The sequence below is a fragment of the Epinephelus fuscoguttatus genome, linkage group LG17 (assembly GCF_011397635.1).
Source record: "Epinephelus fuscoguttatus linkage group LG17, E.fuscoguttatus.final_Chr_v1".
NCBI lineage: Eukaryota > Metazoa > Chordata > Actinopteri > Perciformes > Serranidae > Epinephelus > Epinephelus fuscoguttatus.
In genome coordinates, this window is record NC_064768.1 from 33,135,928 (window position 1) to 33,160,683 (window position 24,756).

At 40.4% G+C, this 24,756-nt stretch overlaps 2 protein-coding genes across 2 annotated transcripts; one reads left to right on the forward strand and one right to left on the reverse strand.

Annotated features, from left to right (window-relative positions):
- Positions 1 to 1,740: 1,740 nt before the first annotated feature.
- umad1 (UBAP1-MVB12-associated (UMA) domain containing 1) lies at positions 1,741 to 18,106 on the reverse strand. Its single transcript, XM_049602781.1, has 4 exons — positions 17,836 to 18,106; positions 17,387 to 17,478; positions 8,742 to 8,827; positions 1,741 to 6,649 (listed from the first exon to the last, which is right to left on the reverse strand). The coding sequence occupies exons 2-4, from the start codon at positions 17,466 to 17,468 to the stop codon at positions 6,362 to 6,364; spliced, it is 456 nt and encodes a 151-aa protein (XP_049458738.1). The 5' UTR covers positions 17,469 to 17,478; positions 17,836 to 18,106; the 3' UTR covers positions 1,741 to 6,361.
- Positions 18,107 to 18,355: 249 nt separating this feature from the next.
- Positions 18,356 to 20,396, forward strand: rpa3 (replication protein A3). Its single transcript, XM_049602782.1, has 4 exons — positions 18,356 to 18,507; positions 18,615 to 18,689; positions 19,946 to 20,057; positions 20,158 to 20,396. The coding sequence occupies exons 1-4, from the start codon at positions 18,409 to 18,411 to the stop codon at positions 20,238 to 20,240; spliced, it is 369 nt and encodes a 122-aa protein (XP_049458739.1). The 5' UTR covers positions 18,356 to 18,408; the 3' UTR covers positions 20,241 to 20,396.
- Positions 20,397 to 24,756: the final 4,360 nt, after the last annotated feature.

Below are 24,756 nucleotides of genomic sequence, written 5' to 3' on the forward strand. Positions count from 1 at the left end.
TGTATTATGTGCATACCCTACATGTGCATTTAAACAGGATGTAACATTATAACTTGAGTAAAATTGTAACATTCAAAGGTAATAAAGTGTATTGAAGTGAGTGACATTTTTTATTTTAAAGCAGAGCATTACTAAAACTTTCTATTATCCAGGGGCATAAATATAGACAGTGCAAGGCCAGGCAGGGTGGTTGCACAGGGGCCCATGAGGTGAGGGGGCCCATCAAGAGAGTGGGCCCTCCTTAAATATATGCAGGGCAGAAAACTGGGCTTGAATCGCCACTTTAGATATATGCCTGTGTTTAAAGGAAAACTCTAATTAAATAATATATAGATGATATTCCCAAGAACCAGATTCAAACTGTGTGTTAAATTGACAGTGGTCGAAACCTCTTATTGAAACCTCTTATTGTCAAAATTGCATCCTAAAGCTCAGTGGTTCTCAAGGGGTCTTTGAAGGAGCTCCAGGCGGTCCCCAGAAAAATAATAATTTACTGTCACCATTCATAACTCACTATAGAAGTGAGGTGAATGTGAGTAAAAGTCATTAGAGAGACTATTCTGATCATAGATTTCACTTTCCTCTATGGTTCTCTCAACTCTAAAATTCTGGTCTTAGTAATAGTTTAAGGGTCCTTGACACAAAAAGGTTTGAGAAGCATTGCTATAGCCTGCCCCGATGTCCATCCAATAAAATCACCAACATACATTTCAATACCATTATAACAATATTTAGTTTTCAAAGTAGAACGCTTTAAAGGTTCAGTATGCAGTTCTGGAGAAAGATCGCTGAGTCTCATCTCCAGGTCGTCAAATAATGACAACCTTGGATAAGTGGTCAACCTGAACCACCAACCCTAAGCGTCAATATTTTATTACCTGGGAATGAGACTCAACAATCAACTACCTTTCTCCAGAATTACATACTACAGCTTTAGCATACAGACACATTGAACTTTGTGGAAAAATTACAGGTATCCTAACCATAAATAAAAACAGTCCTAGCACAATAAACGTCAGGTTTACATTTAAAGTATAAAAAAACAAGACAGAATCTTCTGAATAAAATAAGTTTTAGAAACAGAGCTTTCTCCTTATTTATCATTATTATTATTACTATTATTTATTTATGTTTACTTTCTTTCCTAAAGAGAAAAATGGGCCTGTGTTTGTCCTGTGACCGTCAAGGTCAAGACCAAATCTAACATTAAAAAAATCAAGTCACAAATTAAGGCCAATGTCAAGCCCAAGTCCTAAAACTTGTGTTTCAGCCCTACACAAGTCATTCTGCTTTGAATGCCTTTTAAATTTTGTATTTATTACTTTCAAATAAACATTCAAAAAGAAACCCATTCCAGTGTGTCATGGTGTGATATTCCTGCACATTATGCATTTCGCTGATTTTTGTTGACCACAGTCACGGGGCCGTTCTTAAATGCATCACATTCATGACAAGTCTGAGTCCAAGTCACATGACTCGCAACCACACCATGGCATATTAACTTGAACACATACAGTACATGCTGGTTACAATAACTGCATCACAAAGTGAATTGGTTAATTAATATCTGTAACTTTATATTTCTTACCACTTTAACAATATTACTTCATCTATTCAATCCTGAGAGGTAAAAATATGTATATTTTAAATTATAACATATAATAAATCATAATTTAAATGTATTTAATGTGATATATAGTCAGTGAAAAAACATTTCCCTCATACACAGACAGTCACAAGTTAGACAATGCTCTTCAAATTTATTTGTAAAGTAAGTTTCTGTCCACAGTTACAACCAACTGAAAACATTTCCAGCACCAGCAGATGCGTACTTTAACTCAGGGTATAAGATTGCTTCAGAGAGAGATTTCAGTGGGAGTTAACAGGTGACTAAATGCTAACTTCTAAAAGACAATTTGAAAGGTATATTGACTGTATGTTAAAGGCACATTAGGTTTGAAGAGACCAAATTTGATCATGTACAAACAATCAAAAGGTATTTTACTGGGTAAAATCCTGACTCTATGCAAATGTATTTCCTCGTCTAAGCAAAAGATCTATCATCATTTTAAAAGTTCATATTTACAGAATAACTAAAGAATATCACCCTGGTTATGTAAGCACATCAACTGAGCAAACTTCATTTGATCTGTTGATAATGTAATTCAAACCAGGATGCACACATCGATGTAATCAAGACCTGCAGATGAATAATTGCTCAAGTTAAACCCCCTATATTTTATAGTGTTTACCAGCAATAAACCAGCATTAAATCAAGTACTGTAAAAAAGATATTCAGATAAAGACGATGACTCAAGTAATAACCAGCAAGAATAAAGGAGGCTGTCAGCATCATGGACAGACAAGGGAAACACTAAAGGAAAAACTTGAATTAAAGAGAGGTGAAACACATCAAATGCAGATGCTTCCGTGCACCAGGGCTCACTGAAATGTTTGGTGAGTTAAGGTCCAGTGTGTTGGATTTAGGAGGATACATTGACAAAAAAAGAATCTAATATAATAAGTATGTTTTCTTTAGAATAAAATCACCTGAAAATAAGAATTGTTGTGTTTTCGTTACCTTAGAATGAGCTTTTTTTATCTACATGGGGAGCAGGTCTTCACCCATGGAGGAAGCCCATGTCTGTGTTGCACCGCCATGTTTCTACAGAAGCCCAGAACAGACAAACCAAACACTGGCTCAAAGATTAGGGTCAGTCATGATTTAAAAACCTCCTGAACCCCTAGATCATAAGTTACCAGAGAAATAAGATGAGCCCATACTAGCAGGTGCTGAGCTCCTGGTAAAAATCTCCTGAACAATTAACAAAGGAGTTCAGGGTTAGCAAACGGGAGAAGTTTCAGCCGGTTGCCATCTGCAGTCTTTACTGCTAGATGCCACTAAATCCTCCACACTGCTTCTTTAAATCACACAGGGTACACTGTCGGGTATTAAAAGCAAGTTGTAGCTGACAAGGAGCCTGGTTTGGTGCAGATGTAGAGCAATACGGCACAGTATCATCTGCATAAAATTGAAAGTCTGTGTTGGGAAATTTTAAACTGAAACAGTTAAATTGTAATAAAAAAGGTAACAATCAAAAAATAATAATGCTGTAGTCACTACAAGTGGAGAGTGTATTGCAAGATTGCCTATTTCGGCATAACCATAACCAGGACAGACGAGCAAACAACGGAAGAACAAAAGTGGATTCCCATATAAGGGGAATGTCCAGTGAGAGTTCAAAACGATGTGTCAAAAGTGGTCCATTAAATCAGCTTCAAGTTCAGGACCTGCAAATTGTCTAGTGTCTAAATTTGAGGACTTTCTGCACCTCTGAGACTGTAACCGGATTAAAACTGAAGGTTGGCTTACTGTCACGTGACCGTCACAACAAACAGTAGGGGAATTTTCAAGACTAATGTTGAGCGAATCAAACAAGGAACCATTCAAAGTTTAACCCCTGTCAGTAAAACTCAAAACTTTGAAAGCCTACCAGGAAGGGGAAGCCTGGAGGACTTTAAATGTGAAATAACAGAAGAGGAAATGCTGACTTTTATTAATAGTAACTTCACAATAAAAAAAGCACAAAGCAGAAGGAGCTGAACATTGCAAATGAATAAAAGCTTTTCTTTTTAAAGAAGAGACATGACTCTACTGTTTAGCTGATGGATATACTGCTGTGGAAAGTATCGTATATTATCATGAATTAATCCAAGTATGGAGGAGATGCTGAGACTACCATTGAGGTCTGTAAAGGCTGCTCTATTTGAGAATTACAGTATGTCAGGGCTAAGCACCAACCTCTTTGCAGACTTCTAGCCAAAGCAATGTGTATGGTGAATCCCAGACACTTGAAACACAAAAATATCATATCAGAATAAACTATATTTGACTTTGACAAAAATGTGTGCCATGAACACAAGAAAGCAAATACTAATTGAAATGCAAACAGCATAAATAATACAATAAACTAATGCTGGCCAAAGAATATGCTGGGTCAAACGGAAGGCCACATACAGGAAGAGAAATTCAATCATGGTGGTGATTTGTAGTCACCAAGAGTCAAAACCTTAATTATGGCAGAAGGTGCTACATCAAATATATAAATCGCATATTAAAGTATTACACAAAAGCTGTAGTTAGTAAAAACTGTCTTACCGTTCATTTTCACATCATCATTCAAACAATCTCTTGCTCTTTGTACACAGATGATTCCCAGACCTGCCATGAATAAGTACTTTCCTCCATCCAATGATTCTGTTGAACACTTGGGTTTAGCTCAATGGGAGGTAGGCTATTTGTTGTCCAAGTACTAAGCTTTGATAAAAGTTATTGCTTCATCATCGAGGTGCCACATCTTCAAATAACCTGAAGCCTGCGCGATAAAATATCAACATTAACTTAAAGGATAATTCTAATTAAGTCCAACCTGGGTTTTATTTTGATAGTTTTGGCCACCATTCATATCCTTAATAAATAGACTGTACTCTTCAAGTTAACTGCTGAGATCTGGCAAAATGGAGGCCTGACAGGGTAAGACACACAAGCAGTCAGAAGACCTAAAACAGAGACCTGAAAGTGGCTCGTACCTGAGTCTTTAAGACCAAACCCAACTACAGCTGACTGGCACTCCAAATCTGAGACTGGAACTTGACCTGAGCCCTGAAGCTATATTTATGGTTTACATACCCATTCTCATTTCCAGGTCATCCAATACTGATGCTTTGTCATGCCCCTTGGCGTCTCATAGCGACGCACAGGGCGCATCGATGTGACATACAGCTGAAACACATTGTAACATGTGTTAAATATTGTGAAACGGTGGCTGTTAGGTTTAGGCAACAAACCTACTTGGTAAGGTGTACAAAAAAGATCATTATGTTTTGGGTTAAAATACTTTTGTTGCATAATGTAAAAGCGTCATGTGAGTGATATCAGTGGGCAACAACCAATGTAAATTACGTAAATGTTACGTTAAAACAACACTGATCTTTGGTTTCTCGTGGGACACAAACAGCTGTCTCCTGGGTGAAAGTCCAGTTTTGTTTGACTGTCTCTGCTTATTTGTTTTTGCTCTTTAAACTACATCAGCACTCTCAGCACAAAGTATTGTCGCGATTGGCTGACAATGAAGTTAGCTGAAAGCCTGATGCCTTTCATAATAACACCAAAGGGTGCCTTTAGTGTCAATATAACACACAAAAGGGCATGACAAATGGGCGTGGCGAATGGGCATGACAAAAGGGCGTACCAAAGGTGTGTGACAAAGTGACGTTAAAGTTTTTGACAAACTGGAAATGAGAACGAGTTGGCTTTACCTTCGCTTTGATAATAATTGGCTATAACTGTTTTTTCTGCTATTTCCTCTAGGCATCTACTTGAACAGCTGACCCTCACAGACCCAGAAGATTGGCACAGTTGGAGAGAGGAATCTCTAATAAAATATATTTGAAAATAACCAAACATGAACTCAAACCAATACACAAAAAAATGGCCTAAAACCCAATATCTTGGATGGACCTGCCAGGTACGGTGCTGGTAGCAGAATTCTTGTAATCACATGAACAGATCTGGTTGTAAACAAGGTTATCAGGTTAGCGTTAGGAAGAGAAGACAAAGGTGAAGGGTAACATTATTACCCAAACTTTATAAAACATGACCGTTGTAAACCATCTATGACAGTTCAATGACCAAAGTCTTGGTCTTGGTCGTTGTGTGCACAGTTGGCACCAACATTTCAGGTGTGTTCCCTTTTGGCTTTACCCTTCCAACTTTCTGTACCAATGTTCCCAGATCTCAGCAAATTTCTTGATCATAACTGTAAGAAACCCAAGCAGTAATAAACCTTAATTACCCTGTCCACAGTCCGTCAACATCACAACAGCAGTGATAACACACTGTACTTCACTGTATCTGCAATGTGCCTAAAGACAAGACAATCACGATGTCTTAACCAAGAAAACCAGGCTCATATCCGTAATGAAAGTAAACAGCAGGTGCGCTAACCATGTTCATGTTGAGAGTACCACAAGAAACAAGTAAACCACAAGTCCGTTCAGTTCCTATAAAGCTGTAAAGTTAGAACTTTTCAGTCATCAGTTGTACAGCCAGTGATATTCTCATGCTTCCTTGTGTCCTTTCCAATGTATGTCATTTCATTTCAATGCCTCGACATTAAAAATGGATTATTAGTTAGTAACAGAAGTTTTAATCCGCAGTTCTACAGCTTATTTTATGTGCAATGCAATTGTGTCAGCTACTTGTTCATTATGCTACTACACTGTAGAGCTGGAGCCTCTCACATGACCAACAATCAGCCAAGTTCCCCACAGAGTGGACTAATAACAAAATTGTAACAGATTAGGCATTATGGAGCACAGAGTTCTCTAAAGTGAAGTCATACTGAAAATTAGCTAGGTTGTAGTTTATGTCCCGGGACAGCAGCACGTCAGGAATCAGAGGGAGCCCCGTCTGCATGGCCAGGACGTGGGGAGCCAAAGTGAAGGGGACGTCTCCGAGCAGATCTGGGAGAGTAGAAGCAGCTTCCACTGATGAGGACCCTGAGCAGGTCCCTGCTGTTGGCGCTGCTGTGGGGAAAGCTACAGGGTACTTTATGTCAGTGGGAGGGGCTGGAGCCTTACAGGAGGGCTGTGAGGAAAAGGAGACACAGAGTTAATGATAGTAGTTCTACATACACATTTTCAGTTCTTTTTTTTCTAGCACAAGTGTTGACGTTTCTGTAGCGAACCTAAAGCTTCCTGTCAACAGCTAGATGTTAGCCGTTAGCTGCAAGTCAAACTGATAAAGCGATGCTGTGAAACGTGAGGAATTATTCTCTGTGAGCGGGACTCGAGTAACAGCTCTACAGTTCATATATTAATAACATTTGCAGGTCACAGTGCTGCTCCATGGTCACATAACGCAACAAAATGGTCTCAGTCTGAAGCCCTGCACATACAGAAACACACTTTGTGTTCCAACACCCATACTAACAGGCTATAAAGTATTCCAGACAAGATTTAGTATGGTCCCATTACATAGTATGTCAAATGCAGTATGCCAGAAATACCAGGATGTTCTACTAAATCTGGTTTTAACCTGTAATATGCAAGCCAGCATGCTACTCTGGCTATTCAGACCCACAATCCTTGGCGAAGCAGAAGATACGTCACATTGACTGGGGCACAAACAGATGACAGCTTGACTACTGATTAACAGTTGATCAACAGCTCTCAGAAGTCGCAATGATGGATGACAGCGCATTCAAGTAACTGGTGACTGGTGATAACAGAAGTATTAATTGTTTAAATGAATAAACTAATCATAAAGTTACCAACGATTAACAACATAGCAATGACACAGAAATGCAGATGTAATTTTACTGCCGTGAATATGTTAGAATCTACAATCTATGCAGTCATAATTTAAAAGTTAAACTACATACATTGCAAAGTAACAACATCAGTAATCTCTGGGTTGACCTCCATCTCTTGCAAACTCGACGAACGCTGTTTTGTTTCATCTCCAAGGTAACGGATATATGGGCAAGAGGGTCAAAGTTCAGGATGTAATGTTATAAGACAGTAGTATGTCCCAATTGTGTGTGTACTTTTTAAGAGCAGCTGCAGTACCTACTGAAAATATAAAGTTGTAGTAAAAATTCAGAAGGCACCCACACACTTCCCCTGATCACACTATCACCCAGGAAAGAGTGGCCTGGTGCGGCTGGGGAGTATGTGTAACTTGTCATGTTTGTGAGAAGGAGAGAACCAAAACACCAAAGTGAGTCTCATGCTAGTAGCTTCAAATAATGGCGTGACAATTTATCCCCCATGTTTGTATCATTTTATACACCCCACATGGAACCAGCCATAATACATCGAGTATGACTAATTTATCACCCACCCCTATCCTAATATTGTAATATGGCATAATAAGTGTTGTCTTTTCCTGGTTTTGTTTGCGTATGTTGTTCTTAAGCTTCAGTTTTTAGAAGTTAGCTTCCATGTACATGAGGATATTTTTAACCCGTTTTGCAAGATAATAACCCCCCACTGTTAGTTACTGCCATAGCTCCATGTTGGGAATGCTGCTTTTCATGTGTCTATGTTTGAGTTTGTGTTTTGACCACGTAGGCTTTGAAGGGAGGTTATAATGCTGCTGCATCTCAGTGCTTCCTGTTGCACCATGTGATTAAAACTGGAGGGATGAGCCACTCGCTAACTGTGTGACATGTGGTCTCTCCAGGATGCCATATGGACCAAATGTGTGCACACACACAGAGACACACACACACACCACTGTGCCCAAAAATGTCCTTAATTAGAAACTGAGCAATTAGCACTGAAGTATTAAGGCTCATACGTGTATGTAACAATAGTCAGGAGGCCAGCGGAGCTCTTTGGAGGCTTCTAACTCTGCTCAGTTTTACAGCCAGCGTGGTGAATGGTCGTGGCACATTCTGGCACGCTGGCTCAGCCCGAGCCCCCAGCACCTGTCAACATCACAGCAGTGGAGATTGTTCTATGAACCATGCGGGGCAAGGCCAGCTGGGATGCTACTGGTCTCAGAGTTGAATCACTCAGTGTGTGTACGAAAAAACAAGACTTCCTGGCAGTTTCCTGTGATAAAACAATATGTATTCTTCCTCTTGTTGCTCTGATTATTGAGCTCCACAATGCTGATTACAGTGCCACAGGGTAAACCTCATATCACCAACTGAGAACCTCAACATGCTCACCCTTGATGGCTGCACTATGACGTTTGTTGATGGTTGTGTGAGGTTCATGGTCTGTATCTTCCTCCTCTGTTCTTCAACCGTCTCACCTGTACAAGAAACAATGGCAGAGAGAAGTCACTAAAATATGTATTAAAGGAACAAGATGTCATTGAAACAAATCATCATTAAAACAAACTTCAGCTCAGCTCTTTGGTTATCAAATCTTAATCATGCTAGTTGTTTTTCCTACTGCACTAAAATACATGGATACCAGCCGCTGCTTGCACAGTGTCAGAATATGTGAAACACTGTGCTAAATTTTGAAAGCAGGCAGACGACAAATAACTTAAAGTGATATAAAGTAAAGGGGCTACATGCAAAACACTGCTAAAATCTGAAACGATTACTGATAACTGATAGAAAGGTTCTCAAATACAGTGGTGGAAAAAAGTTTTCGGACACCCTTAAAATTTTACACAATCTCAAATATTATCATGAAATATTTGTGGAAAAATCTTTTTTGTGTTTCAAAAGGTGTGGCTGCATTAGACAGATACAAACAAATACAAATGATATTTTTTTGTTTATTGTTTACAAGAAAAACTAACAAAACTAAATTCTTGACAGTTTCAATATGTCAGTTCTCAACATTGTCGGTATCAAAGTCAACAAATAACAGAGAATGTGTTCAAAACTGAACAAAAAATAAATAAACCATCACATCATCAAATTAATATTTAGTAGTCCTGCCACGTAGTAGACGTAGTAGACGGCACGTAGTAGAGCTCTAATCCTGGCTGGCATGTTCCCCACGAGCCTTTCACACTGTTGAGGGGTAATCTTGTCCCATTCTTCTTGAATTACTGCTTTTAATTCTTCTAAATTCTTTGGTTTATGCTTTGAAACAGACCTTTTGATAATCCACCACAGATTTTCAATGGGGCTCATGTCCGGGGATTGAGCTGGCCACTCTAAGACCTGGATACTGTGCTCCTGCAGCCAAGTTCTACTGGCCTTGGATGTGTGGCAAGGAGCATTATCTTGTTGAAACATCCAGTTTTTACCTCGACGGAACAGTGCACGCGCAGAAGGGAGCATGTGGGTTTCGAGAATGGTACAATACTTGGTAGAGTTCAATGTGCCATCACAGACAGTGAGATGACCAACACCAGCAGCACTCATGCATCCCCAAACCATGATACTGCCTCCACCATGCTTGACAGTAGGTACTGTACATGCTGGAGATAATGCTTCGCCTGGCCTTCTGCGTACCCTCACATTAGTAGGAGGAAGATAAAGCTGGAAACTGGACTCATCTGACCACAAAATCTTCTTCCAATTCCTGGCTGCCCAACGACGCCGGGCTAACCTCTGTCTCTCATTGATCAGGGGCTTCTTGATAGCCTTGTAGGACCTTAAGCCATGATCTAAAAGTCGGCCACGTACAGTGCGGGTGGAACACTGGACACCAGTTTGGTTTGACCACTGCTGCTGAAGCTCCTGTGATGTCATTCGGCGGTTTTGCCTGCACATGCGGATCAGGATGCGGTCATTTCTTGCTGAAGAAACCCTTGGACGCCCAGATCTTGGTTTGTCTTCCAAGCTGTTGGTTCGTCTGTATTTCTGCAGAGTGTATCCAACTGCTGAAGGACTGCATCTGCACTTCCTGGCTATCTGGCGGCAGCTGTACCCTTCCTGGCTGAGAATCTTTATCTTCAGGCGTGTTTCCTGCGTTAGGTTCCTTGTTTTAGCCATTTTTGTGTCTGAAGAACTTTCAAATGTGCTGGCTTTATGTAGACATGAAGCTTGGCAACAAAAATTGTGTCTTTTAATAAAAAGAACGACCTTCATCACTGGTACCAAAATGACCCAATACTCAAAATTTCTTATGTATTTTTATGGAACCAATCAATTTTACGTTTTTAATGGCTTTTTTAGGATTTATTTAGTATTTTGGCTGTGACTGTACTAAAAGAAATTGCACTTGAAGACCTAAGAGTGATTCTTAATGCAATATTTCACAGATGCATGGGGTGTCCAAAAACTTTTTTCCACCACTGTATGTAGTTTTGCTGCTTTGATTTTGTCACCTCGTTACTTTCTGACCTTTTATTGACAGAACGATTAATCCTTCGGAAAACAGTTAACAAATTAATCAATATTTGAAAATTTGTAAGTTGCAGCCCTAGTTTGACCCTTCAAAGCTCCCATATATATGGAAATATGGAAGTGACTAGAACTGAAATTTGTCGATTAAACAGAATATTCATTTCAGCTTTTTTAATGTGCAATTTTTGGGTAGAACAACTTTTGGTCTGACAAAATAAGCAATTTGAAGACGTCCCTCTGGCTCAGGATATTGTGATGAGCATTTCTATTTTTTGATATTTTATAGACTTTAAAAACTATTTTAACTTTAGTCTTCCTGTATCGTGACAGTTAAAGTGACAGTTCATCCCCCAAAATCAAAAATATGTCAGTCCCCTCCTCCATGAGTAGATGCGTGCTGCCCTCTGCAAGGTGATGCCGTTGGTGGGTGTAGTTCGGTAGAAAGAAAATAGTTCTTACATGAAACTGCTTATCACAAGGTGTTTGGATTTTCTCAAGTAACCGGGTCATGATTTCTGGAAAGAGACATTGCTGTGGAGTTTTTCAAATGTATTTTTTGGCACTTTGAGCACCATATCTCCAACGCTCCGCAACTCACACCAAAACAATCTAGATTGATGAATAGCACAAGCAGTGAAGGGTAAAATATGTACTTTTGATTTTGGGGTGAACTGTCCCTTTAAGTGATTCCCCTAGATTTTTTTTCCTATGGAAAGGCCTCTGAAAAATACCTAATACTACCACGGTACATCACAGTACATTCAAAGTATTAACATTGGTAATAATTACTACCCTGGAAATCCAGAGTTCTCACGAGAGCACAATTTGAATTCGCTCAGCGAGTCACTCTGGCAATCAGTAATGATGCTCATTACCTATGCCCATGAAATCGAGCTGCACCAATCACATCGGTGTATCTGATATAGGTGGGCCAGAGGCGAGCTAAACAGATGATGACAGCGCTGCGACAACGAAGTCCGGAATCAGTCAGTAAACATTGCAAGATGGCTACAGATGAACACCAGTTGTTTGAAACGGCTTTGGCCGCTACAATGAACGAGTTAGACTTGGCTTTTTCTCTAAAAGAGGAACAGAAGACGGCGCTCGAGTCTTTCCTTTGCAAGAAGGAAGTTTTTGCTGTTTTGCTGACTGGATACGGCAAGAGTCTAATCTACCAGTTAGCTTCGCTGGTAGCTAAGCTCTGGATATGTCACCCCGTGTATTGTTCTGATTGGTCGTAGTGTTATCTAATTGTGTGCAGTGATATTTACAAATGCATGTTTGGTGTCGCCCCTCGAGTTGGGCCATTTTCATTACTCATAGCCAGACCCTAAATCTTTCTAGATTTGGGTCTGGCTAGGTAATGATAATAATGATCAGAAATTATCCATATATCAATGTTTTTTTTCAGAAATGTTTGATATTGCCTGCTTCATTTCTGATAAAAGACACTTTGCCGGCCAAACTGTACACTCACAGACCTGCAACACAAGACCATGCCGATTTCTCTGACCTCTCCCTTTAATATACAGTAACCTCTTACCAGCTCTTACAGTCTATACTTGATCTTAAATTTCTAAAGTTCGTAATTCCAGCTTTCTCCTGATAGCAGCAACACTTAAAAGACTGATTGACCATGCTAGCAGTGTAGCTATGGGGATGGCGATGTCGGCTAATCCACCACTTTAGACAAAAGAATATTCGAAAAGATTGCCATGCAGAGGGTCACCAGCATGTCAGCTTCACTTATCAAGTCAAATATCTTCACCTCTATTGAATGGATGTTACTAAAGTAATTCTCAGATGATGTTTCTAATCACTTTTGGTGATTCCCCTAACTGCTGCACCATGAGGTTGACGTCTGGTTCACAGTGAAATGTCTTGCCAGCCATGCAGAGACATTTATGTTCCCATAAGACAAATTGTTGCAACTACTGAGATGATGTCATGAAATCTTACAAGTAGCTGAACATACTGAACTTTGTGCTTACACCATCCTCATAACAAAACACTGTAATACTGCCAAACACATCGTACAACTCACTCTTCAGATCACAGATACAGTAACCAGCACAATTTAATTCACAAAGACAGCTAAATAAATACAAACAAAAGTTTTCCATCAGTATTTTAGCCTCATAGAGCCACTAGCATGACTGAAACATCACACAAGAAAATAGATTTTGTGCTGATTAATAATGTTTTTCCTTCAGCACACAGCAGGTCAATGAGGGGGATTATTTGTTCTGTACAAGTGCTTTTCTGGTCACATTAATGGATTAAGAAGCATTAGGACTGCTGAGAGTGAGCAAACACTATTTCACTGTATTAAGTATTCTGACGTGAAGTTTATGCTTCCAAATCTGAGCAGTTTTATATTGGCCCTCATTTTGCTTTAATCCTGTGATTACACACACCTGTGGTTGGCTGCTTAGTGTTCACATTAACACAACATCTCAAATACATCTAAAACATGTTAGCAAAACAAGATACAGATGTGCCAGGACACAGAAATAAATTCAGCTGGACTGTCATTTATTCTTAGTGCCCGTCCCTACCTATTTTAAGGTTATGCTGGGGGCCTGGCAGCAGCCTGCTGTCACTGAGCCAATTAATTAGATCTCCCTCGTGAAGTGGCTGAAACAACGTGCGAGTGGAGGCACTGATGGGAGGAGAAAGTGAAAAGGTAATACTGTTATCCTTGTCTTCCTCTCCAGGGCCAAACTGAGTTTGTCTGCAGAGTGAAATCATTCACACTGATGTCATTGTGTGTGATCTCAGCACCATGTGTCTCCACGGCAGCTGATGCAGGAGGAGTGCTCTCCTCAGGGATTTAACGATCTCTAAAGCGCTCTATTTGTGTGCATAGATAGATCATATCTTCAATCATCTGATCCACCCCCAGCTTAGGAAAAGTTTCTCACAAGCTGTCTGCCATGTTTACTCTCATTGCTGCCGCAGGTGTTTTTCCCACATGAAAAGATAACTGTGAGGTTAAAATACTGATGGTGTTTGTTCAGCAGGGAATTACTCATAGATTGTTGTATGAATAAAAAGGACGACAATTTGTAAATCATTTGTGTCATGTGGATTTTATCCACATAAAATAAACTTAATAACATAATAAATAAACTTAAAAATCTGCTCATTATAGTCTTGCGTAGCCAGACCTATCTCACTCTGTGCCAGTGCTGGAGGAACATCTACCTGAACCCAACATAATTCCCCACCAAGGGAAAAAACACTTGGGGTTGTTTGTATTTATTTAAACCAACTGCAGTTGTTTCGGGGAGCATTAAAGGAAAAGTCTGGTATTTTGCACTTTGAGCCCCATTTCTGGGTTGTTTATGATGAAATAGAGTGGTTAACACCAAAATAGTGACAATTGCTAATTTTCTGAGAATTTGTCTTTCCCCTGCAAGTCACACAGTGGTCAGTAGTGTTCATTGATGTTCTGACATAAAAATCGTAGCAAACTGTGGTTTCTGTGATGATTTATTTGACATTTTGTCTACCCCATTGGTTTTCCATAGAAGCCTCATTGTCCGTTGATAGTAATCCGCCACCAGAAACAGAAAGGGGGTTGTTTATGACAAGTCATTGTAGTCTTTTAGCTCAGTGAAAGTGCCGGCTCAACAGTGAAGCGCGCCTGGAGGAAGAACAAGAACGAACGAAAAAGTTTTGTAATAAGTTTAACCGCACAATGGATTACTCGCTTGTAAATAACATTCGCAGTACGATGCCTTTGAACACAACGCCAACCTTCTTCTTCTCTGTGTCCCATTACATTGCAATGGTTTCCTGCCGGTTGGCGACACCCACATAAAGACGCATTATCGCCATCAAGTGGGCTGGAGTGTATAGTGCTGCAGGGTCAAAGGAACGATCAAGCGGAAGTTTACACACGGGTGTGAGGCAACTCCACAATCGAGATGAATAGCGAAAACACGGACGGAAACCACAGTTTGCTACGACTTTTATGTCAGAACATCAACGAACACCACTGACCACTCAGTGAGTTTCATGGCTTTGAAAACGAACGTTTAGGGTGGTTTTAGGACAGGTTCACACATGGCCATAGGCAGCAGTATTAAGCCAGGCAGGGGAAAGCCAAATACTCTGAAAAGGAGCAATTGTCACTATTTTGGTCTCAGCCACTCTATTTCATCATAAACAACCCAGAAATGGGGCTCAAAGTGCAAAATACAGGATTTCTCCTTTAAGGCCAGGATGCAGTGATGGTGCCATTAGGTGCCAAACATGTCAGGAGCGACCTTGTTTTTGTGGAGAGGTGCCACTGGCATTAAAATGGCTAAATCCCTGTAAAGGAAAATGCCACATAAAACATTAAAAGATGTTTTAGCATGTAGCTTGCGAGCTCAGAAGTGGCTGTTGTTGTTTCGGGTTCCCACAGTCATGGAAAACCTGGTGAAGTCATGGAATTTTACAATCACATCATCCAGGCCTGGAAAAGTTATGGAATTGTGTTGTTTATAATGAAATTGTTAAAATAATTCTCCATGGATAAACCTTCCACTAAATATTAGATAACAGCAAATTAAGTTTCTGTAGCTGTCGACTAAAGGTAGCTTAGATATGCGTCGATGTGTGACAACATTTAGAATAGCATACGTTTTGTCACTTTCTCCCTCGGTTCGTCTCTCTCTTCCATATGCCAGCTACCTGAAGTTATGTTTGAATAGAGTTTGAATCCGACATGTTTGAAAAGTGCGGGGAAGTGGGGCAAGAAAAAAAATCTTTATTATGGGTCCTTGAAAAGTCATGGAACAGTTTGGCAGCTCTACATCTGTTCATACTGCCCTTTAAGAGATCCTTAGTCACCACTCTGTGCAAAAAAATACATATAGAGCTATTATTACCAGAGGCAAAATAAACATGACTAAATAAAACTTAACATTTATGGACAAATGCACACTACAACACTTTAAAGTCTGCTCAAGCTCCAGTGAAACCTCAGGTGACCCGACTCGATCGAGCTGTATTTGGGATGCCGTATCACTGTTGCCTTGCCTGAGTTAATATTTCACCGGCATGTTGCTAATTTTAAGGCCATCCTTGATAAGAGGATATGACTAAACAGTAAACAGAGAGTGAGCTCAGTTGGTTGCATCAATCTGAAAACGAAAGTCTGGCTCTGACACTTGTTCTCTTCTGCCAAAAATAACATGCAGCTCCTGACCATCTGTGTCAGCTCCACCAGCTCCTCCAATTAAAGCTACGACAAGGATAAACGGCAAATAAAAACAATGCACTTCTCTGGGAAACTGAGTAAGATAAAGTTTTATTTAGGATGAACCTTGATCTGTGTGGATTGCTGTGGTTTTAGGTTAAAACAGATGGCTTGGAAATACTAAAATGGGAGGATGTACAATGAGTTGAAACTAAAGCAATGTCAAATAACAGGAACTACTAACCAAACATTAAAATAATAATTGTTTTGTACACATTTGTTTCATTGTGACACTGCCAATGTATCTGCCAATAAAACTTATTTTCAGGGGTTGCAGTGTTGCAGATTTAGGCATGACATCAATAAGTAAAGAAAAAAGAACAAATGAATCTTGACAATTGTACCTCATCCTCTCCTTAGTTTGCAAAGTCACTGCAGAGATAGCTCAGATTTCCTCATGTGATCTAATTATGCAATTTCAGTCATGTGATGACAGATGACTGTACATAGGGTCATCTCAAGATCACTGTACCTTAATGATATGGACCATGACACGCAAGTAAGGGGAGCCTGAGTTGTTTTTTTTTTTGTTGGTCAAACTACTGTTTCCCACATCAAGAAAAAACTCTGTTCCAGAAAATGTTTTTATGTGTGTCAAAGTCACAGTAAGGAAATTGTTAGATGTGTGATATTTGAGATTTTGTCACACGGGAAAGCATGATCATGAGACAAGGAGGAAAAAAGTGAACCACCACAAACTTCCTGCCAGAATACTTCCTTTTGTATCGCTCCCTTCACAGGCACAACCCATCTGTAACCCTCAACGTCTCAATCAACTCCATTTGATTTCCGTTTGTTCATATTTATGAAGCACTTCATCACCTGTAATATTCTGACTCTCATCAACTGAAAACCAGCTAGCACCCAGCTGCATTCACCTTTTCAGTTTCTGGGTTAAAACTTAAACTTTACTAGAAGGCTCATTTATAATTAACCAAACTATTCACTGGTTCTGCATCATTAATGATCTTTGAAGTGACTCTGCCATGTGGCTGACCAGCTCCCCACACACTGCATCATATATGAGGAACATGAGGAGGATTACACCAAACTCCATTCAAATTACATCACTTTACTTACTTAGAGGCAATAGTAGATAGAAAATACTGCCAGTCTTTAAGCTGTAATACATCAAAACAACCATCTAAATGACCATCCAAACTAAAAAAAAAGGGTTCCCATCATCATACCACTACTTGTGTATACAATCACACACACACATAACTGATACTTGGTGCTTTAAATGTATGGAAAATTAAAGACACATATATGGTGTGCCAGTTTCATATAAGACTGTGTTTCTCACCAATGATGACAAAGCCTCCATCTATTTCTTTGTCGGATGTTGACTTCTTTGAGTCCTTACGGAGTCCAAGGAAACTGAACATGATTATGCTTCTGTCAACAGAGGAAACGCAAGTTAAGACACACTGTCATGGCGATATGTGAGCTGGCAGCATCTGTTTGATCAAGTTGAGTTGGCATTTCAGTTATGGAGACATTAGTTACGCTCAGAGCTAACTGCCTGGAGACAAATGCTTCAGCACTAACGTTACATGTAGGATGCATAAGAGTAACGGAAAGAGAAAGCTTCATCTGAATAGTTGAACATATGTTTGCAACTCAAGAAACCGCACAGTATTACATATTCAGTTTTAACTAAATCAACGTAGGTAACTGCTGTCATCCACTAAATTCGCTGTATAACGTTATTCCTAACTGTTGAGTTCTAGAAAGTGATAATAAATGTCTTACTGTAGTTGTGCCTTGTCACGAGGTTTAAAATACGGTCATAAATCAGTTCATAGTTCCAGTTACTTTGTTTCCTTTCGGTTAATGTCAGAGAGCACGGTCCCGCTAACTGTTAGCTTAGCTTAGCTATCGTAAACCACAGGATATGAGCCGATTAATGTTCCGTCCGTATCTTATCCGTGCGGGAGGTGCAATATCATCCGTGTTGTTGATTGTTGTGTTATGGACGCTGACGTCACCGGCCGCAATATCGTCCGTGTCCGTGTCTGTTCGTGTAGAAACTGTAAAAGCTACATACAATGTGTTGCTCTCAGCAACATGTAGCGGAACTATCCATGGGTGTTTCCGGGGAATGGTTTGTTAGAGTACACCGGAAGTGTCAGGAAAAAAACGTTGGAAGCGTTCGATTTTAAGCCCCGCGTTTACCGCTATTACAACCGCCGGGTTTTTTCAATGTAAATGTACATACCCGCCCGCGTGGGGTTGTATGTGATACAAAAATATTGTGCTAAACATTTCCCGCGCGATATTGCTTTGTCCAGAGTTTAGTATCGCCATAACAGCTAAAAGTGTGAGATGGCAGGCATACTGGACGTCCCGAAACCAAGAATAACCTGCGCTTTGCTGTCGCAGTACATCAACAGACCGGTCTGCTTCGTCGGGCGGGTTGAAAAGGTCAGTAGTGTTTCAGCTAGCCTGGGTGAAAATGTTGTTTTAGTTGTTTCAAGAGTGGGTAACTTGTTATGGCTATACGTCACTAACATGGAGTGCCTCTTCGCCAGGTTCACCCGACAGGAAGAACGTTCACAGTCTCGGATGGAGAAGGACAGATTGCAACAGTTGAACTTAATGACCCTGTGAGTAACGTGACACCTTAACCTTATTTTCCAGTTAGCCTACATGTTAAATCACTTTCTGTAGAAACATTAGAATATATATTATAATTGCAGACAAGCCTGAAACAATTGCTGCTGTTTAAGCCAGTGCTAAGATAGTGGTAATTATTGAAACTAGACAGTCTCAGGTATCTATTGGTACCAACCATGTCATGCTAGTAATACTCCAAAATTAGGCTAAATTTTGGCGAGGGGAAAAGTGTCATGGCCATTTACAAAGGGGTCCTTTGAACTCTCACCTTAATATATCTGAATTAAATTGGATCTGCAGGCACCCACAAGTCTCCGCTTAACTTTAAATGTTCTGTTCCTTACAGTCAATGTAAAGCCATACACCAATCAGCCAAAGCATTAATAGGTGAAGTGAATAACTTTGATCAAGTCATAACAATGCAATGTTCTTCTGGGAAAACTTGGGTGGATGCCACTTGACAGGTACCACGCACCCAAACATGGTTGCAGACCAAACACCCCCAACAACAGCAGTACCCCCTAGTGCCAGCGACCCCCTTAGGACAGTGCACCATGCTACACTGCACAAATGGAATGGAGTGGCCCTTTGTGACAAAGAGCTCAAGGTGTCAAACTGGCCTCCAAATTCCCCAGATCCCAATCTGATTGAGCATCTATGGGACTTGCTGGTACCCCACCTCCCAACCCACAAGACTCAAAGGATCTGTTGCCAACGCCCTGGTGCTGAATACCTCAGGACACTCCTGAGTCCATGCCTCAACAGGTCAGGAGCCCTACTTGGCTCTGACCTGTTGAGGCACAGACACAGGACGTCTGGGGTAATGCCAGGTCCACAGATGCTCGATCAGATTGGGTTGTGGGGACTTTGGAGGGACGGTTGAAGCCTTGAGCTCTTTGTCACTTTTCTTGGGCCATTTCTAAACAGTGGGGTATTGCTCTGCTGTGTGTAACGGTACTCGGGTGGGAGGAATGCATCAAGTGGCATCCACATGAATGCCAGGACCCGAGGTTATTCACTTCACCTGTCAGTGATTTTAATGTTTTGGCTGATCGGTGCAGATGTGTGCATTAGAACAATATGTAAACCTGCTAAACATCGAGCTGACAACTAATTTTGGTGAACTTGGGACATGCAGTACAACAATGAATGTCCTGTCTGCACCCATGAGTTTGTTGCCCAGTGGAGTAGGCCTGAATTAGGTTACAAGATAATGATATTAAATCTAGTTGTATTTTTCCTCTAGCTTGAAGAAGAGCTGAGCGGTGTTGTGGAGGTGATTGGTATGGTGTCCAACAAAGGAGCAATAATGGCCACCACATACAACATGCTGCGCGAGGACAGGGGCATTCCCTTTGGTAGGTCCTCTTTAGTATTAGTTACATACAATACATGAATACAGCAGCATTAATCTGTGATGATTTACATTGCTGTATGTTCTGTGCATTCATCCCACAGATTTAGAGCTGTATACTGAAGCCCTGAAAGTCATCCATGATTTCCCCCAGCACTACCCCTTTGAAGTGGCAGCAAGTGGATGAGGCTCACATGTGAAGTCACTTAAGATTGTCTTAAAGTTCAGTGTTGGTTTGTTTCGTGTGCTCAGTTTGTGTTGTCAGTAAAACAGAGTTGTACAAAAGAAATTCTTTAATACCAAGTATGTTCTGGCGGTCAAATTAAAATCTGTAAATCTCAAATCAAGTGGGAAGTTTGCCTTTTTTCCTTTTAACCAGAACAGCCTTTCCAATTGAGATCAGCTCATAATGGACAAAAAAACTAAAATGAACATGAGTGAATGAAATTATTTGTCACTGGTTCATCCATCCATCCATTCTTTGCTTCATGTCCAGGTCTAGGACAAATTAATTCATTATATCATCAGGATATACTGCTGAGAAGAACCTAAAGTGATATTAAAAAACAAATCTTACATTTTGTTCTTGATAATTGTCCTTAATGGTTTTCTATCACACGTTAATACATTAAAAAAATATGACTGTTTAAAGACTGACTGATGTCTTTATGCAGCAGAGTTAGTGCTGCCCGCTTCAGTCTCAAGCTGCCTGTGCAGTTCTGGGAAATACTGTCTGACTGCAATCATGACCCAACTGCATAAACCATAATGGGCAGCAGGGGGCAGTATAACCAGAGAAGCCATCCCTGAGCCCAATACCCTGCAGAGAGGGGGAGAAAAATGTACTCACACATTTGTTCCGATGAACTGAACCCAGGCTGAGTTTTCCATATTGCCTGGTTCCCACCCTAATGAGGCAAAACATTGTCACAGCAGTGTCAAATATAAAAACTAAACAAATCATAAGCATCAGTTCTTCTGGTCATGACAGCTGTTGTCACTTGGAAGGGTTAATCACAAAGTTTTCTTTCTCTCTTTGTTTACAAGTTAAAAAATGAACTTATGAACAGAAGTTTGAGCTTGAGCATTAGTTTATTTTCATTTTGATACAATTCAAAATTTGTATGAAATTATTCCGCACTTATTTAAGTTTATTTTACTTTATTAATCCCCCTGAGGAGAAATTCAATGTTTTCACTCTTGCTTGTCAATTACACACAGGTGCAAAAGACACACACATGCACAAACAGGACCTATACATGCACAAGGTGGAGAGATGGCAGAGTGAGGGGGCTGCCCTTGGTGAGGCGCCCGAGCGGTTGGGGGGTTCGGTGCCTTGCTCAAGGGCACCTCGACAGTGCCCAGGAGGTGAACTTGATGCATAACATGGCTAAAAATGGATCAGAGCATAACGTACATCATGTCCTTACAGATGTATTTAAATAGTCATGTTAAGGTAAATTGACTTTCTGACTTTTAAAGCAAAAAATAAATAAATAAAATTACCTGTTTACCACTTAAAAAATAATTTAATAATACATTTTCCTTTTCCAAATAGTCTTATTTTTTTTCTGAAAGCTAACTTAAACAACATAAAACCAACTAAATAATGTTTAATATTTGGAATCTTTTAATATTTCCTTATTGGTAGATCAGTTTTAAAAAATTCTGTTAAATGAAGGTAGTCTTAAAATAAAAGGACAACCAGCATAGTTTTGAGGAGCAAAAACAACAACAACAAAATGATCTAAATGAAGAAAGAGTTAAAATCTGCTAGCATCAAGTCACATATAATAAAACAAAATAAGTGTATGGAGAGATGGTGGTATGTCATATTCACAGTATGGGGGAACATGATTCATTTTTTCTGATGTCAAATATTTATTTTAACTGCGCAAGATAAGTCAGCCTTTACTGAACCCTGTTTCCTGCACACCCTACCTGCATAAACCCAGTTGTTTAGGACAAGAATGTTGTTTCTATCTGACATTGCTAATACAAGTTCATAGCATCTCTTTGGAGTAACGGCCAAAATACATGAGACACAGCAGAGTGCATCCATGATAATGAATTAAAGCTGCAACACTGACCACAGAAGCTGCCTGTGTGGGCAACATGCTGTTCAACATTATTTTTACATGAGCGGTATTTATTTTTCTGTGTGTGCAGCCCTGAGGTCCGTCAACAGGTAAACGTTACATAGAACTGAGTAAATAGCATTTCTAGTGTTTAACATATGTGTAATGTGATATTGAAATATATTTTTTACTTCAGAGACTGTGTTTAACTTCATTGCCTTATGGTAAAGTTGGACCACTGGCTCAACTTCCTAAGTACATGTTTTCATGACAACCAATGTGCACAGTTGTCCAGAAAGAGAGGGTATAGGTAACTCACCCACTGGCTCATCTAACCCCAGTCTACCCTACAATTAAAAAATATGACTCACTGATATCTGAGTACATGTGTGGGACACCTCCGTGGGAATGAAACCCTTGACCCTAGTGATGGAGCTCGGTCCAGCTCAATGAGCCACAGGATCACAGCATCATTGTTTAGGTTTTAGCACACTCTGCTGGTTCCAGATAGTCCAAAGAGCTACAGCCTCTGAGGGGTCTTTCAGTCTGGAAGTGGCACTGAAGGGATTTAGTACAGTGGTTCCCACCTGGTGGGTCGCGGTCCAAAAGTGGGTCATGGGTCCATTCTGATTGGATCCCAAGTGACTTGCAAACGTGTCAAGTTCGTAAAAAATAACTTCATTTTCAAGTACGGTGAATTCTAGCACAGAGATTTAATTTTGACGCGCTGTTTCCTGCTGTAGAGTAACTGACTAACGGACAGCTACTTGACATAAACAGCTAACTAGCTCAATGACATGGCCAAACACAAGTATGACACTGAATGTATTAAACTGTGTGGACCTTGAACTGGTGACTAAGGAGAAATCTGGACCTCATGGCTGGACCAGTTGGGAGCCACTGCTTTAGTATGTACTTGTTAAAGTTAGGGGAATTTTGAGAGACAGATTTTAAGAGAGACATGGTCAGAAGTCATGCTGCAGAGGCCAATTAAGTTATCCTGACAAGTTCCAGAAACACCACATCCTACATTTTCCAACCAATGGCAGCCAAAGTCGTGACATCACGTCCAGGCTAGCCTCAATTCCACCAGCTTCTGTCACGCAGTGCAACCTTTCGTGCAGCATTTGTTTCATCTGTCTTCCTGAGTGTGTTCCTGAGGTTTACAAACCCTGCTCTAAGACACTGGGCTCAACTACAGCAATTGTTCTTAGAAACTGAAACCTTCATGAAGTTCCATCATGATTCCTGAAAAAAGTACAGCTCCCATGAAAGAAAGAAGTGCAGCAAAGTGGGGACCATTGAAATAAAATGAATAAATAATAAAAATAAAAATCATTCTGTCTCTATCATCTTTGTAACTTGGTTTTGTCCATATTCATATAACTTACCAACAGTCTCTTATGTCTCTCTAATGTCATTTATTCTTTGTTTTGTTGCTGTAATCTCTGCTGTCTGAAAGCCTTTATAGCATTTGCTGTTCTCTGTCCCTCCGTTAGTACAGACATGTCTGAGCTAGCTGCGACCCCTCCACTTGCTCATGGAGTCACCTACGTCTTTCAAACTGCTGTAACGAAGGCCCTCTGTTACAAATGTTTAGTCTCCAGGCCCAAACTAAGATAACCCCAAGGGTGTTTCTTTTAGACTTGAAATAGCTCCATCAGAGCTTCAGGAGACATTATGCAATGGCCAAACATACGCCCTATGAGACATTTACTGATCTGTTTTTGTGTCAGATCAATAGTGGTTATTTATCAGAATGGGACCTGATCCTGTCAGTTTGATTTTCTGGATTCTGTCAAATTGAATATCCTTTACTGACCCAACATGATTTTGATCCTTTAGACCAGCGGTTTAAGCTTTGCCAGCAATCCCCATCCTGAGCAATTTCCAAAACTCAAATTTGTTGTCTTCAAATATCAAATGTTTTGTCAAACCCAAATATTTAATTTTATTATAAGACAAAGGGAATCTGGGACTACAGAACGTTTGGCACTTTTGCCAAACAAAGTGACTTCAGTAACAAAGGACTAACTGATTAATTGATTGATTGGTTCATCCATCCATCCATCCATCCATTTTCATCCACTTATCCGGGGCTGGGCTGCAGGGGCAACAGGCTGAGCAAGGTACCACTCCCCAGCAACACTTTCCAGTTCCTCCTGGGGGATCCCGAGGCGTTCCCAGGCCAGATGAAATATGTCATTCCTCCAGCGTGTTCTGAGTCTGCCCCGGGGCCTCCAACTCGTTGGATACGCCCAGAAAACCTCTAATGGGAGGTGCCTGGAAGGCACCCTGATCAGATGCCTGAACCACCTCAACTGGCCTTTTTTGACACGAAGAAGCAATGACTTTACTTTGAGCTCCCTTCTGATGTCTGAGCTCCTCGCCCTATTTGTAAGGCTGAGCCCAGCCACCCTACGGAGGAAACTGATCTGGCTGCTTGTATCTGTGATCTCATTCTTTCGGTCTCTACCCAGAGCTCATGACCATAGGTGAGGGTTGGGACGTAGATGGACCAGTAAATCAAAGGCTTCACCTTCAGGCTCAGCTTCCTCTTCATCATGACAGTCTGTTGAAATGTCTGCATCATTAGCTTACGCTGTGCCAAACCACTTATCCATC